Source organism: Alosa sapidissima, chromosome 13, assembly GCF_018492685.1.
Source record: "Alosa sapidissima isolate fAloSap1 chromosome 13, fAloSap1.pri, whole genome shotgun sequence".
NCBI classification, from domain to species: domain Eukaryota; kingdom Metazoa; phylum Chordata; class Actinopteri; order Clupeiformes; family Clupeidae; genus Alosa; species Alosa sapidissima.
The window spans coordinates 25670789-25686693 of NC_055969.1; the positions used below are offsets into that span (position 1 = coordinate 25670789).

A 15905-nucleotide genomic window follows, 5' to 3' on the forward strand; every position below is an offset into this window, starting at 1 on the left:
ACATTCCCCCTAACAAAACACCTGAAACACACACACACACACACACACACACACACACATGCAAACACACTCATACACACACACACACACACACACACACACAGACCCACACACATGCAAACACACTCATATACACACACACTCACTCACACACACACACACTCTCACACACACGCACACACACACACACGCGCGCACACACACACAGAGCTTGTCCTGTCCCCTGAGTTAAACAAACACACACAGATGCCTACCTTGGGCCACTTGGGGTTGAGCAGACGGGCCTTGATGGCGTCGTCCAGTGCGGTCTGGTAGTCGCCCAGCTTCAGGTGCGCGGCCGAGCGGTTGCTGTACAGGATGCAGTTCTGGGGGTCGGCGCGCAGGGCGTCGCCGTAGAGACGCACGGCGCTCTGGAAGTCACCGCGCTGGCACGCCTCGTTGCTCTGCCGCACCTTCTCCATGAACTCCGCCTTGCTCAGGCCTCGGCCCTCGGACACAGTCACCGCCCGGCCCAGGGACCGCGGGCCGAACACGCTGAACTGCAGGCCAGAGACAGACCGGTTAGAGAGGAGGTGTGTGTGTGTGTGTGTGTGTGTGTGTGTGTGTGTGTGTGTGTGTGTGTGTGTGTGTGTGTGTGTGTGAGTGAGTGTGTTTTCAGGCCTCGGCCCTCGGACACAGTCACCGCCAGGCACAGGGACCGCGGGCCGAACACGCTGGACTGCAGACGAGAGACGAGAGGTCATATAACTGAACATGACTGAACTGACTGATTGTCCTGAACATGAGGAAAGAGCAGAGCAACAATCCGTTAAAGAGGAGACCTACGTGTGTGTGTGTGTGTGTATGTATATGTGGGTGTGTGTGTATGTGTGTGTGTGTAGGAAAGAGATAGAAATAGACAGAAGGGGTGGAAAGAATGTGCACCTGTGTGTGTATGAGAGAGATGTGTGTGCTGGTGTGTGTGTGTGTAAGAGAGAGGAGCTGAGACTATGTGCATGTGTGTGTGTGTAAGAGAGCGGCTGAGACTATGCACATGTGTGTGTGCATGTGTGTGTGTGTGTGTGTGTGTGTAGGAGAGAGGGGGTGAGACTATGTGCATGCGTGTTTGTGTGTCTAGAAGAGAGGGGGTGATACTACAGTATGTACGTGTGTGTGTGTGTGTGTGTGTGTGTGTGTTTATGCATGTGTATGAGAGCAAAAGAGAGGGACTGTGTGTGTGAGAGTGTGTTTTTGAATCATTAATCCACTGCCCAGGCCAGAGTGTTACAAGCTGTAGATCTCAATCCTCACTAGTGTCTATCTGGAGATACAAAGAAAGAGAGCAACACAAGTAAAGACTGAAAGAACACAAAGATGAAGAGAGAGAGAGAGAGAGAGAGAGAGAAGAGAGAGAAGAGAAAGGGGGGGTGAGGGAAAGGAAGAGAAGAAGAAAAGAGAGAAAGAAAGCAGAGAGATGAAGAGAGGGAGGGAGAGAGGAAACAGTCATTCGTGACTCCTGTCTGTATTCGGAGGCTCCTCCTCACCACTCCCCTCCCAAAGCACTCTGGGATAGCACACACACACACACACACACACACACACACACACACACACACACACACACACACACACACACACACACACAGCCTGTAATTACTTCCAGAGAGACGGAGGGAACACTGAGCAGCAGAGGGCAAGAGAGAGAGGGAGAGAGGGAGAGAGGGAGGAAGGAAGGAAGAGGAAACTGAACAAAGAATGGATAGAACCTGCTGTGGACTTACAATAGAGATGAAGAAAGAGTGGGAAATGAAAAGAATAAAAAAAAAGATAGATAGAGAGAGAGAGAGAGAGTGAGAGAAAAAGATAGAGAGAGCTACAGAGTTTACAGGGTGGGGAGAGAAAAAGAGAGGGTAGAGAGAGATGCAGGGAAACAGAGAGAGTGAGAAAAGAGAGGTGGAGATTGGAGTGATGGAGATTGGAGTGTGAAGTTATTCAGGAGCTCTCAGCTGGTTTAGCCTGTCTATGCTTGTCTCAGCTGGCTTATATTGTCTCTGCTAGTGTGGACTGTCTATGCTAGTATACACTGACTCAGCTGGTGTATATTGTCTCTGCTAGTGTGGACTGTCTTAGCTGGTGTATATTGTATCTGCTAGTGTGGACTGTCTATGCTAGTATACACTGTCTCAGCTGGTGTATATTGTCTCTGCTAGTGTGGACTGTCTCAGCTGGTGTATATTGTCTCTGCTAGTGTGGACTGTCTATGCTAGTATACACTGTCTCAGCTGGTGTATATCGTCTCTGCTAGTGTGGACTGTCTATGCTAGTATACACTGACTCAGCTGGTGTATATTGTCTCTGCTAGTGTGGACTGTCTTAGCTGGTGTATATTGTATCTGCTAGTGTGGACTGTCTATGCTAGTATACACTGTCTCAGCTGGTGTATATTGTCTCTGCTAGTGTGGACTGTCTCAGCTGGTGTATATTGTCTCTGCTAGTGTGGACTGTCTATGCTAGTATACACTGTCTCAGCTGGTGTATATTGTCTCTGCTAGTGTGGACTGTCTATGCTAGTAAACACTGTCTCAGCTGGTGTATATTGTCTCTGCTATTGTGGACTGTCTATGCTAGTAAACACTGTCTCAGCTGGTGTATTGTCTCTGCTAGTGTGGACTGTCTATGCTAGTAGGCTATACACTGTCTCAGCTGGTGTATATTGTCTTAACTTGTTTATTCTGTTTCTGTCAGTGGGACCGTCTCTGTTGATAGTTAAGAGTGTTTACTGGTCTTTGCTAGTGCTAGTTTATACTGTCTGACTGTTAGTGTGGGCTGTCTCTACTGGTGGCTAAACATGTCGGCACTGCTGTACATTGTCTGTGCTGTCTCTAATGGCACTGCTTTATACAGTAGTGTCTCTGTTACTAGTGTCTCTGTTTTATAGTGTCTCTTTTACTAGTTCCTAGCGTCTCTGTTTTATAGTGTCTCTGTTACTAGTTACTAGTGTCTCTGTTTTATAGTGTCTCTGTTTTATAATGTCTCTGTTACTAGTTACAAGAGTCTGTTTGATAGCGTCTCTGTTACTAGTTGTTACTTGGTGTATTAATTGACAGTGATCTAAATTTCAACAGCCACATGAAAGCGATAACTAAATCAGCTTTTTACCACCTCAAACATATTGCCAAACTCAGAGGGCTGATGTCAAAACATGACTTAGAAAAACTCATTCATGCATTTATCTCCAGCAGGGTTGATTACTGCAATGGACTGTTCACAGGCCTTCCTAAAAAGACTATTAAACAGCTTCAGGTGATACAAAATGCAGCAGCTAGGACTCTAAAAAAAACTAAAACAACTGACCACATTACTCCAATTCTTAAGTCCTTGCACTGGCTTCCAGTAAGTCACAGAATTGACTTTAAAGCACTATTGCTTGTTTATAAATCAGTAAATGGAGCAGGACCTAAATACTTGTCAGACATGCTTCAGCAGTACACACCTTCTCGTCCTCTCAGGTCCCAGGTGAAAAACCTGCTAGTAAAACCTACAGTTAGAACTAAACATGGTGAAGCAGCTTTTAGCTGCTATGCGGCTCAGCTGTGGAACCAACTTTCGGATGACATTAAAAAGGCCCCAACTGTAGCCAGTTTTAAATCTAGACTTACAGTAAGACCAAACTGTTCTCAGATGCTTTCTGCTAACTGTGCCGAGTTACAAATTCTGAATCTGCCTTTATAATTATTCTACTTTGTCTTTTATTACTTTTTTTTACTACTTTTGCCTTTGTTTTTGCTTACTAATTATTCTTTATTTTTAAATGATTTTACCTTGTGTTTTATGTTTTCTTTTTATTATGATCTTTACCTTTTAACTATTCTTTGACTATATTGCCCTTCTATGCTTTTATTTGTTATTATTGTTTGGTTTTGTTTATGTAAAGCACATTGAATGACCTCTGTGTATGAAATGTGCTATATAAATAAACTTGACTTGACTTGACTGACTAGTTACTAGTGTCTCTGTTTTATAGTGTCTCTGTTACTAGCTTACACTGTCTTGTGCATATGAGTTGGTGCATGAGTGTTGGGGCAGCCATAATTAGGGTTTTAGTTAGTTGGACTCATTGTCAACACACCAAGAGCAGAACAGTTGCATCTATGAAGACAAAATAAAAACCTTTCTCTCTCTCTCACACACACACACACACACACAAACGGAACCCTTCTCTCTACTTTGAGAGGTTAGCTTAGCGGTTAGCCAGTTGTCTTCTTGGTGCTAAAATTGTATAATTATTTATGCGGGTAAATACTATGTGTCCATGTAGACTTCATCAACAATATCAACCCAAGCATGCAATTTCTATTATTTCCTTTTTACACAAACATAGGGCATGTAGCCACCTATTGGCTGGGACATTAGGAAACACAGAGCAGCCAAACATATGACCGTTTCCCCAAACCCGGTCAGTGTGGCTACTTACGGTAATCCCTAAAGGCCCCTACCAAATCCATTTCAGGTTATGTTCTTATTTCCATTAAGACTAGGATTCTGTGTTCAGTGAATTAAATTTGAATAGTTATGTTGATAAAAGCGTGTGAAGTATTTGATTCAAGATGGCTGCCCCCTGGAGATTTCGTGTTCTTGCTGTGTTTGTGTTTGCTGAACTGTTATGTAAAGTTTATTCATCATGCTTTATTGGACACAGGATTATGTTATGTTTACTTAGGATGCCTCAAGCAGCTGTTTGTGGTCTTGTAATTGTTTATATTTCACAGGATTTTCCCATTGGCACAAGCATAGGCAGTATGTATGCACACATCTCCATACAAAACATACATATGTTCACATTCAAAGCACGCTACAACACACACATATTAAACATATACAATTCTAGTCTAACACATGGCCAGTCCAAGCTGGTGAAATGTGTTCCATGGCTTTCTGACAGTGAAAACACAGAAATATGTTTCTTATCATTTAAACTAATATTTTCAATCAATAAATTAGGATGCTTTTGTGGCATTTTATTCAATATTCTGTGTGACTTTCCACTTTGTTGTGAATGTCAGCCATTGATGAAAGTCCATATTTCTGTTTCTGGCACTGCTTCATTGCAAGCGCCTCTGATTTATTAATCACCACTATGTGGATACTGTTTTTAAAATTGATTTAGATTAAGTGTTAGTATAATTTGTATTTTTGTAATTTGTATTTTAGTATATTTTTATATATTGTATTAAGTGTTAGTATAATTTGTATTTTAGTATATTTAGCATATTCTTTATCTTCTACTGTCCTTACTGCTTAGTTGTGTTTTTATATTATATACTTTAATTACTCTTTCTGCTGTTAAAGAATGTGTTTGTGTTGTATGTATGCTGCTGCTGAGACCTTGAATTTCCCCTGGGGATCAATAAAGTATCTATCTATCTATCTATCTAGCTTAAAGTCCCAGAGGTGGGAGAAAGGACACCAGCATTGGCATATCAATAACCTTTAACACCTCCATGACCTTCTGACCTGACACCGGATGAAACTTGTGAACTCATGGTATGATGCCCATTTCAACAAGCCAACAGAGCCTAATCGACCAGCCATCAGAGCCTAGTCATTAACCTACAACCAGCAAAAGATCGGGTAGGTTGCTAATTGTCTCAACAACAGTAACATCAACCGTGTTCCACCAAGAACCACCAATGTGTGATGTACACAGCATTCAGGGATATAAGAACTCCTGTCACACACCGACAATTCCCACCAGCAGGTACACACACACACACACACACACACACACACACACACGCACACACACACACTCCTCACCTTCCACAGACTGCAGGCCTCAGAGCACGACTAAACACACTACAAGTGCTGGCCTGTTATATCATCATCTTTACCCACGTTATTCAGTCAGTCCTGCTCAGGTAAACTCCAGTGTTTCCCATACATTGACTTATTTGTGGCGGCCCACCACAATGTAACCATTGACCACCACACAATAATTTTCCAGGCTGTACTAAATTGTGGTTAAATCCGGTTAGCATCATAACCACGCTGCGCTAATTGTTGCATTCAAGTTAATTCTGCAAACCTACCACCACAAATAGAATTCAATTCTGTGGGAAACGCTGAACTCTCATGTCAAGCATGTGCCTATACACACAACACAAAGCCAGTCCTGGTTCGCATGCAAAGGTCTATTGACTTCTGATTCAACAAGTCAATAATGACTATGCTTGCTGCATAGCAAACACTTCTCATATTCAACTGACTCTGTCCACACATAACCACATAAGTCAGTTATGATTATGCACACAGGTCTCCTCATATTCAACTGCAGTTAATCATGAGGGCTGTTAAATGTCCATCCACACATTAAATAAGTAAATGACGATTATGCACGCACCATTCATTGTGAGGTCTGTTCCATGCTCATACCCTTTCAACAATAAAAACAAAAACAATGCTTGAACATTCTATTTGGTTCCCAATCTACTTCCTCTGCATTAAGATAACATATGGAATGTTAAAACGGAAGCCTTGTGGGGCCAACTTCGATGCTGATAATGGAACTCTCTTGAAAGGGTCTATAATTAAGTAAATGATGATTATGCACACCCTGTTCATTATGGGGTCGTCTGCCCCATTCTAATCCCCCTGGGGATTGAGTTTCACCTTAATCTCATTTTAATATGGGGCCACCCTACCAGGACCTGGCTTTATTGCCCCACCTAATCACTAGTGTCCGTTGGCATGCCTCTGACCTCTCCGGGCTAATGCCACCATAATGACCAGTCTGGTATTACATGTAGAGTCGCTGATTGCAGTGAAAGGATGCAGATTGTGGATCTGAACAGCCAATCAAAATACATCCATCCTTTGCCCAATCCCCAAGCAGTGTGTTGATTGGCTGGTACGGCTTGTGGCTCGTTCAGGGCTACTGTATCTGCTACAAAGCCAGGATTATGCACATATATAAACACTTACACTTACTTGCACATATATAAACACTTACGGACATGGATTATGCACATATATAAACACTTACGGACATTTTATGAAAGGACAGCAAGAAGGTTGTGCTTGGCCTTTTCCTAAATAAAAATTCCAGACATTTTTTCTTTGAAACCCCCAGCTTTTGTGGCTTTGCATGAGAAGGGAGGGTTTTTTTGTTGGAAATGTAACCTTTGCTCTTTTATATTTTTGCACATTGTTGACTCTGTGGGCCCTCTGTCATGACTGGGCAGTAGTGGTGCAGTGTAGTTAGCTGTAGTGGGTATACGGTGATCAACCCCAAATGTTAATACGTGTCCTTGCCTATTTCAAGTAGGTATACTGAGATGGTGATTCTTACGGTAGACTACATCACTGCTGGGCAGCACCTCTGACCTTATGATACGCCATTCCCCAGTCTGAGAGAGGTCTCCTGTACAATCAACAACCTGACACACACACACACAGACCTATTTTCACAGGTTTTACTGACCAGCATGCTGGTCAGACTGTGAGTGTGTGTGTGTGTGTGTGTGTGTGTGTGTGTATGTGTGAGAGAAAGAGAGAGTAGTATGTGTGCAATGCTCTTGATGCATTTTGCCATTGGCCCCTCAAATGCCGAGGTCACCCAACATTTCACACACACACACACGCTTATCTAGTACTCTGCCTGTTATGGGTCATATTCACAAAGTATTCAGAAGCTGTCATGTAATGCAAACCACTCTATGATAGGGTGGGTTTGTGTGCGCTTTGCCCTGTTCTTATTGTTTCCCCAGGACTTTGGGAGCCCCGTCAGGAGGATATAAAGGGTTAAATACTCAACGAGGCCTTACGGCGCAGCCTTTACCTGGTCCTCTCTGTCTTAGCGGTTGCTTTCACTCACTGTCAAAACAAACAACAGTAAGACAGGCGGAGATGAGCGAGATGAGAGTTATTGTTATTGTTATTGTTGACATAATTAACAGCCGTCTCTAAGTGTGCTATATTTGCATAACTGCAGCCCCTGTTAAATGTAATATGTGTTCCAGACTTTACGCAGTTTAGCTAGACTAAGACAAAGGTCGGACTTATTCCAGATGCAAGGGACTGCTTTAAGTGTTTACCTTTTCATCTGCACAAATGCGAGGCACAGCACAGCACACAGTGGCTATAGCGAATACAATGGTTTGCGATCGCATATTTTCGGGGGAGACTCGACAAAACAGGAAAGGCTGCATTCTGGATGACGGTAGTAGTTCGTTCTCACAAAGATATTCGCGTTTAAAAGTTACACGACACTACACTCTCATATTACACGGAGTATCCGTTACCTTTTCTTTTCGAGATCCTTGTTTCTCCATCCTGTCCTACTTCAACGGTCTGCGACAACTCGAAACTTTCATCCCATGGTAGAAGTATTTACAAAAAGATGAAAAATCTATTTCAAAAGGTCAAATTAAAGTTCTGCCAACGTCCCCGATATTCGGCTTCGTCGCGATGCACAATTATTCGTTACGTCTTAAGAAAAGTTATTCCACAGAAAGTACGCCATGTTGTCAAATCCCCGTTTTTTTCTGGCATTTGGGCTTGTAGCGGATTTTCTCCCGGTAGAGGCGGTTCTGCTGTGGCTCCAGCGGAGCTCCAGCGCGCATTACCGCTGCTGACATCACAGCGGAGTAGAGTTACCGACCTCAACCCTCTCCACAGCCCGCTGCCTGCGTCTCTTCCTGCCTTCTGTAGTGTTCAGCCAGCATATCTTTATTGGCTACCGCTGGATTCACCGAGGGCAGCTATACTACCGTAGTGCTAATCCCAAGAACATTATGAAACTGACTGGGTCTGCGCCCCTGCCGCTGGCTACCCGGCCCGCACCCTGAACTCGCCCCGCACTAAACCCCCGGCTTCGGTCACGTCTTCACAGAAGCGTCTATAGGCTAGGCTGGATGTCTGTTCCAATTTCTGCTGGTCACCCGTTGACCTCTCAGTGTAGAAACCGCAGTGAACACAGTGGTCAGTCAGTCAAAATAACTTTTATTAAATAATATTTACACTTGCAGATTTGTAACTTTCATACCATACAACATTCAGATGACATTATGCCGAATAGCTTGAGTGGCATTCCAAATATTCAATACGCTCAGTATCGTATTTACAATTATATACAACAATATACAATACACGATTAAGGTTTAAGCAACAGTATGCAAGATTGTAGCAGAATGTGTCCTATCTCATGACTCCTCAGTGTGACCCACAAGTAGTCAAACACACCCAGCTGATAGGTTGTGCACAGCACAGAGGAAAAAGTCTGAAACGTTTGTGTCTGAGAGCTCTGTGCTAAACTGATCTTCGCAGGTGACTCATGTAGCAGTTATTCTGCAAGTTCAATGCCGCTTTGGCTTCTGAAGCCGGGAATGCATTCTCAGGCATTTACGGTACAGCCTGACCCCCAAGTCTTTCCTCTTTGCCCGTTTACTCTGGCTGAATTTGCGAGGTCTGTCCAGTGGGTGGCGCCGGCCTGCTGGATGCTTGTCCCATCCTAGCCTTGGCTGGAAGAATGGCATTTGCAGCAGTACAGCACTGTTGAGCATGGAAAGAGCTGTTAGTTGCAGGTTTGGAGTCATACCAGGGATGGATTACTGCACAGGCCTACCGGGCCCAGGCCCAGGGGCCCAAAGGGTCAGGGGGCCCTGAAGCCCAAGCCTTTGCATGGAATCATTGCCTCAATATCAACAAATCAGGATGTAGGCTATGAATCTGATTGAATTTAGTATTGGCCATCCCCAAAATGCACCAGAATACAGGAAATCACATCAAACAAATTAACACATAAAATAAACACATAAAATAACAAATAAACACATATACGACAATAAGTGGGGGCCCTTAATACATCTGGGCCCAGGGGACCGAAAGTTCATAATCCGCCCCTGAGTCATACAAAAACAACGACGACAACAACAAATACATATAGGGAGTGTGCAGGCTATGCATTGGTGTGTGTGTGTGTGTGTGTGTGTGTGTGTGTTGTGGTGGTACTGACAGCTTATAGAGAATGCAGTTTGAGCTGGCCACCAGAGGGCACTGCCATCATTGTGTGTGTGTGTGTGTGCTGATTCAATGTGGGTGCGGCGAGTTCATAGTTTGAGTTCAACTTTCACACACTGACCTGCTCTGTGGCGCATCATTGCTCTGTGTGTGTGCAAGGATGAAGCAAGACTCTGACACAAAGTCCAACATCAGGGTGTGCAGCCCAGCAGCCTCCAGCACTGGCATGTGCTCTGCTAACCTGGACACATGAACACACACACACACATTTTAACACACACATGCATGCACATACCTGCACATGCACACACACAACTTAACACATGCATGCATGCACACACCTGCATGTGCACACCCCAACACACACACACACACAAACACAGCTCCAGCCGATAAGCAACAGAATCTATGGGATTGTAATTGTATGTATGCATGTGTATCACCTCTGGTAGAAATGCAGCAATAGAAACCGTTTGCTGTGTGAATGTTTTTGAGTTTGTGAGTGTGTATGTGTGTGTGCGTGTGTGTATGTGTGCTTATGTGTGTGTGTGTGCTTATGTGTTGTTGTTGCATATGTATGTATGTATGTATGTGTGTGTGTGTGTGTGTGTGTGTGTGTGTGCTTATGTGTTGTTGGATATGTATGTATGTGTGTGTGTGTGTGTCTCACCTTTTGGTGCAGTTGCAGTGATAGAGTGTGCGTAACTCTGTGTTCTTCAGACCAAAGACCTCCTGCAGAGGTGGCACCTGTAGTCTACAGCCATCCAGGAGCTTATACACACCACACACACGCAGAGGACCTGCAATCACACAAACAGACAAAGATACACACATGTTATACACACAATTCATACACACACACACACACACATAAAGTGGACTTACTTGACACAGACCACACAAGAAAATGGCCTTTGGACAGAGAACAAATTTAGCACAAATATAGTCCAAACAGTTCTTGGGTGGGTTGGTTTGTATGAAGCTGGTTTGTTTGATCTGGCATGGAAAACAGACTGAGAAGTGACTACGCAGAAGAAACAGGCGAGTTGAAATGAGAGAGTTTAATAGAGTTTAGGACAGATCTACCATGAGACACAGAGTTGGAAAGGCATATCAGGTCTCTCAGATGCAGAGGCGTAAACTCCCACCTCAGAAAGAAAGAGTTTATGTGTCGCCCGGTGTTAAATGTGGCCAGAAGGGAGAGCATCTTCCACATAGTCCCTTTAAGAGTGGACTACAGAGGGGGAGGGGGGGCACCTTTAAAGGAACATGCCAACATTTTGGGAAATGAGCTTATTTGTCATAGATAAGATGATACATACCCTTCTCGTTTCTTTGCGTGCAGTAACTCAGTCTGACGTTAGCCTAGCCAATTAGGTCCCAAAAGGGACAAAAGAACTCCAACATTTTCCTATTTACATGTTATGACTTGTAAGACACAGAGATTTTCTAAGCATAAACATACTTGGAACTATATTTTCATTCAGGCAAAGCACTGCTACTTGGGATTTGCAGAAGTAAAACGGGAGCTTTTCAGGTGCTGCGTGCAAATCACTCCGCCCAAGCAGCAGTGCTTTGCCTTACAGCAAATAAGCATAATAATCTCTGGTCCACTGGAGGTGGACGTCAGGATTGGGTTCCATCTGGTGTTCTGCAACAATGACGGGCTGTTCTGATTCGTTATTCTAAAGCGTCAAATAGCGCAGTGCCCATCTAAACCACAAATACTTGCCATGGTGTTTACTGCTTATTTCCCTCATGATATGTGTTGTAACACATTAAAAACATCAGCTGGACTTTTGAACCTTCAAAAGTAGCTTTTTGTCGGAGTGGGTCTTTAAGGCGGGGATCACATTAGCCAGCGGCAAGCAGCAGGTTTCCTATTGTTCTCTATGGTTCGGCAGTGGAACGGTGAACAAGCTGAGCGTTGAACTTGGTTCAACTTTCAAAGCGCAACGCGAGCGTATTCAATTGACAAACCGTTTGTGTTGCTTAGGAACAAGATAAAACTTATTATGGTCTGAGTGTTGAGTTACGTTTGCCGTTGCCGCTTGCCGCTGGCTGATGTGATCCTCGCCTAAGGGTGGACTGAGGAGGGAGGGTTGGTTGTGTGCTACCCACCTGATGGTGTGGGCGCAGCAGCAGTGGTGGTGGGGAGCAGGAGGCTGCTTCTGGCTGTGGATCCCCGGAGATCGGCTGTGTGGTCAAAGACATCGGTTCTGTTGTTCAGGAGGTCGGTTCTAGCATCTGAGGCGTCAGTTCTTGTGTCAGGGAGGTTGATAGTGGGCATGATGGGCTGTGGTGTTGTGGTGAGGTTGAGTTCAGATGACCGGTCTTTAATGGGTTTGGTTGTCAGGTCTGAATCTGGTTTGGTAGTTAGATCTGAGGCTGGTTTGGTAGTATGGTCTGAATTTGGTTTGGTAGTTAGATCTGAGTCTGGTTTGGTAGTTGGAGCTGAATCTGGGTTGGTAGTATGATCTGAATCTGGTTTGGTAGTATGTTCAGAATCTGGTTTGGTAGTAAGTTCAGAATCTGGTTTGGTAGTTGAGTCTGAATCTGGTTTGGTAGTTGGGTCTGAATCTGGTTTGGTAGTTGGGTCTGAGTCTGGTTTGGTAGTCATTTCTGAATAGAGTTTGGTAATTTGGTTTGAGTATGGCAGTGTGGCGTTTTCTGTAAGAGTAGAGTTGTAATCTGTGGGCTCTTGCACTTCAGCATAAGGAACCAGGCCAGTCGACAGACACCTACCAAAGAAAAACACAGAATGCCCGTGTGAGCTGCAGTAATGTCATCTCTCTATCCCCCCAGCAAGTGTGTGAGCTGCAGTAATGTCATCTCTCTATCCCCCCAGCAGGTGTAAACAACACGTAACAATCCAACGACACTAAGCAGTTTGGGTTCAGCTGATCTGAACAGTGTTTCCAGAAAACACTGGTACGCAAGAGAGAGGGAGAGAGAGAGAGAGAGAGAAAGAGAGAGAATGCTCACCACACAATAGCTTGAGGTGGAGAGTGAGGGAGTGAATGAGCCAATTACAGTGGGGGATGATTAGGGGGCCAGATTGAATGAGCCAGATTGGGAATTTAGCCAGGACACCGGGGAACCCCCTACTCTTTACGATAAGTGCCATGGAATCTTTAGTGACCACAGTGAGTCAGGACCTCGGTTTAACGTCTCATCCGAAGGACGGCATCTCCTACAGTGCAATGCCCCCGTCACAGCACTGGGGCATTGGGATCGATCTTTTTTGGCCAGAGGGAAGAGTGCCACCTACTGGCCACCCACCAACACCACTTACAGCAGCAACCTAGTTTTCCAAGGAGGTCTCCCATCCAAGTACTAACCAGGCCCACACCTGCTTAGCTTCAGTAATTCAGCTAAGACAAGGTATCCATTGGTCTGGCTGCTGATAGGACACTTATCAATTGAAATCACTTGAAATAGGACACAATATCAGTTTTAAATATTGGAAAATGTGTTGCCTCAGAAATGAATATGAAGCTGTTACCTGCCCCACCAGGCGCGCTCCGTGCACTCCATCTGCATTGACCACTCGAAGCATCTCATCTTGAGCAGGTTGAAGTAGCCGTAGCCCACTACGAAACCCATAGGGTCTTCTGCCCGCTGCAGGCACTGTTTGAACCTGACAGAACATTCCAGAACCTCAGCACATTTTACAACTTCCATTGTGACCTATTGCCATTTGTAAGGTCATCTACAACTTTCATTGCTTCAATTCACTGTTTACTAGCAGGCTAGATGATTGTGATGGCACAGGTTTAACTGAAGCACGAGCCTCTGTGTGTGTGTGTGTGAGAGAGAGTGGGCTGAGGGCTGGTGTACCTGTTATCACAGTCGCAGTGAGATAAGGTGAAGATGTTTCTGTTGAAGACACCGTAGCCAATGCTGAAGGAGGTGATGGTGTGTTTGCAGTGGTCGTGTTCTCGACAGCACTCATCCGTCTGTGGAAAGGCACCTAAAACACACACACACACACAAAGAGAGTCAGTACACCAGACTCTGACCACATACAGATATATTCACAGCAGATTAAAGACAGATGAAATGCACAGTGAAATAATGATAGATTAAACACAGAGGTGTATAAAGACAGGTGAGATGCACAGCAGAATAAGGAAAAATTAAACACACAAGTGTATAACATACACACACACACACCAACTGGTCATTCAATCAGTATTTGTGTGTGTGTGTGTGTGTGTGTGTGTGTGTGTGTGTGTGTGTGTGCACTAACCGAGGTCGCTGTAGTTTGCCGCCCTGTTGCCTGTGCCACACCAGAGAGTTCCAGGAATCATAATCAGTCCTCTCTTCGCACGGACGCGTCTGGGTCCTTTTGTGTGAGCATACTGCTGGGTCAGCAGGTCCCGAGTGTGTCTGACCGGTGCACTGTCCCCCACACCCGCGTCCACGTCCGCGTCCGCACAAACTCCTGGCTGGAACAGCGAGGGTGTGTGAAAGCTCCTCTGGGGTCTCCGGCTGAAGAGCTCCGGCCGGCTCTCCTGGCATTCCGCCTGGTAGCCGTGGGTAACCGCGGAGTCCCGGCTGGTCACACACTCCTGGGGCCGCCCGTCGGGTCCCCACAAGGCGTGGTACAGCACCAGCTGCCCTCTCTGGTGCCCGCGTAGGAACGTCTGGTGAGTGCGCCCGTCCTGCAGGGTCCGGGTCCAGAAGCAGAAAGCGGCTGCCCCTGGTATCTCAGCGTGGGCAGCTGGGGCAGACAGCAGGGCACTGAGCAGTGGCAGGAGGTACGATGCCAACCATGCCAACGTTACAGTCTTCCTGGGCATTTCACGGCCAGTTACTGACCCTGGGTCAGTTCACACGACCAGCTGGATGAATCTGATTGGAGCTATGTAAACTAAGAGCCCTTACTAGTTACAATACCATTTGTTTACGATATGATATATACAATATGAATAGTTTTGCTGTATTATTATTAATACCTGCTGTATTACTTGAGATGGCTTACTGACACAAGCCGTTAAATAAATCGGTGAACTAAAACCTCACAGTCTTGAGTTACTAAGCACAAGCTGTTGTCGAATCTTGTGAGTTAGAAGCTAGATAGATGTCTTAGTGAAAAAGTTTGAAGTGAGATTTCTGTGCGAGCACAGATGAAAGAAATCTGGCTGTGACTGTGGTGTGCGAGCACCGTTTAAACAGATCTGTGGTCCTGATTCCTACCTTGGCAGAGCAGAGAGGGACTCGCTCATTTATACACAGAAGGAGGGGGTTCCCACGCATACGTCAACATCAAACCACATCAGACAAACTCCAAGGGGGCGGGACAACTTGAGCGTGCACTTGAATTCACACTCTGGGAAACGCAAACACACACACACACACACACACACACGGCTGTTGCACCTCGTCCGGTGTTGTCCTTGAGCGTGTTATCCTATTCAAATAAGGAGAGATAGAGAAAGCGAGTCCGCATATTGTCCTTCAGCAGTATCAGACAGGTTTCTGTTTCTGCCCACACTCTCAACAGTGACCATTAAAATTAACATCAATGTTCAAATTTACATTTGACTAAACCTGGGCTCAGTTGTTCAAAAGAAATCTGATCGGATTTTGGCTATCAGATTGGATCAAATCTTGAAAATGGGTTGTTCAAAGGAAAAAAAAGGATACTGAAATCGGATTGGATCACATAATCTAATTTTGGTTTTCATCTGGATTTTGTTGCTCAAAACTTTTGAGTTGGATTGGGATAAATTTGATCCAAAACATTAGAATTACCCTGATCCCAACAGAAGGGAGGATTATAGGAGGATAATAGGATACGAATTATGATTGTTTGTATTTATTTATTTGTCATGGATAAGATGAGGGGTCTGATAATGGAAGGGGGTGTTTGTATTATTTTATTGTGGTGTTTTTGGTCTCTT

At 44.8% G+C, this 15905-nt stretch overlaps 2 protein-coding genes across 4 annotated transcripts in view; both read right to left on the reverse strand.

The window, feature by feature from the left end:
* The window catches only part of ttc28 (tetratricopeptide repeat domain 28), a 52873-nt gene extending 44236 nt beyond the window's left edge, over positions 1-8637 (reverse strand). For 2 of the 3 annotated variants that reach the window (XM_042059807.1, XM_042059806.1), the window contains exons 1-2: positions 8280-8637; positions 255-539 (exon numbers count right to left, since the gene is read on the reverse strand). In XM_042059807.1, coding sequence (XP_041915741.1) covers positions 255-539; positions 8280-8309 — 315 coding nt within the window. In that variant the 5' untranslated portion in view covers positions 8310-8637. Of the gene's footprint in view, positions 1-254; positions 540-7816; positions 7852-8279 lie in introns of all 3 variants that reach the window. The other variant, XM_042059808.1, reaches the window with a different exon arrangement.
* A 325-nt stretch (positions 8638-8962) lies between these two features.
* On the reverse strand, positions 8963-15229 carry pla2g3 (phospholipase A2 group III). The gene is made up of 7 exons (XM_042059811.1): positions 14249-15229; positions 13837-13969; positions 13502-13636; positions 12118-12737; positions 10667-10796; positions 10118-10237; positions 8963-9528 (listed from the first exon to the last, which is right to left on the reverse strand). The coding sequence occupies exons 1-7, from the start codon at positions 14799-14801 to the stop codon at positions 9333-9335; spliced, it is 1887 nt and encodes a 628-aa protein (XP_041915745.1). The 5' UTR covers positions 14802-15229; the 3' UTR covers positions 8963-9332.
* Positions 15230-15905: the final 676 nt, after the last annotated feature.

What these genes read in the sequence shown, in the direction of transcription:
- pla2g3 (XM_042059811.1), bottom strand. Translation starts at nt 14,801, where the DNA reads ATGCCCAGGAAGACTGTAACGTTGGCATGGTTGGCATCGTACCTCCTG. An exon ending in TGCTGCGCCCACACCATCAG is followed by an intron (nt 10,797 to 12,117) that starts GTGGGTAGCACA and finishes GTGTGATTGCAG; the next exon opens with GTCCTCTGCGTGTGTGTGGT. An exon ending in AATGATGCGCCACAGAGCAG is followed by an intron (nt 9,529 to 10,117) that starts GTCAGTGTGTGA and finishes CATGCTCAACAG; the next exon opens with TGCTGTACTGCTGCAAATGC.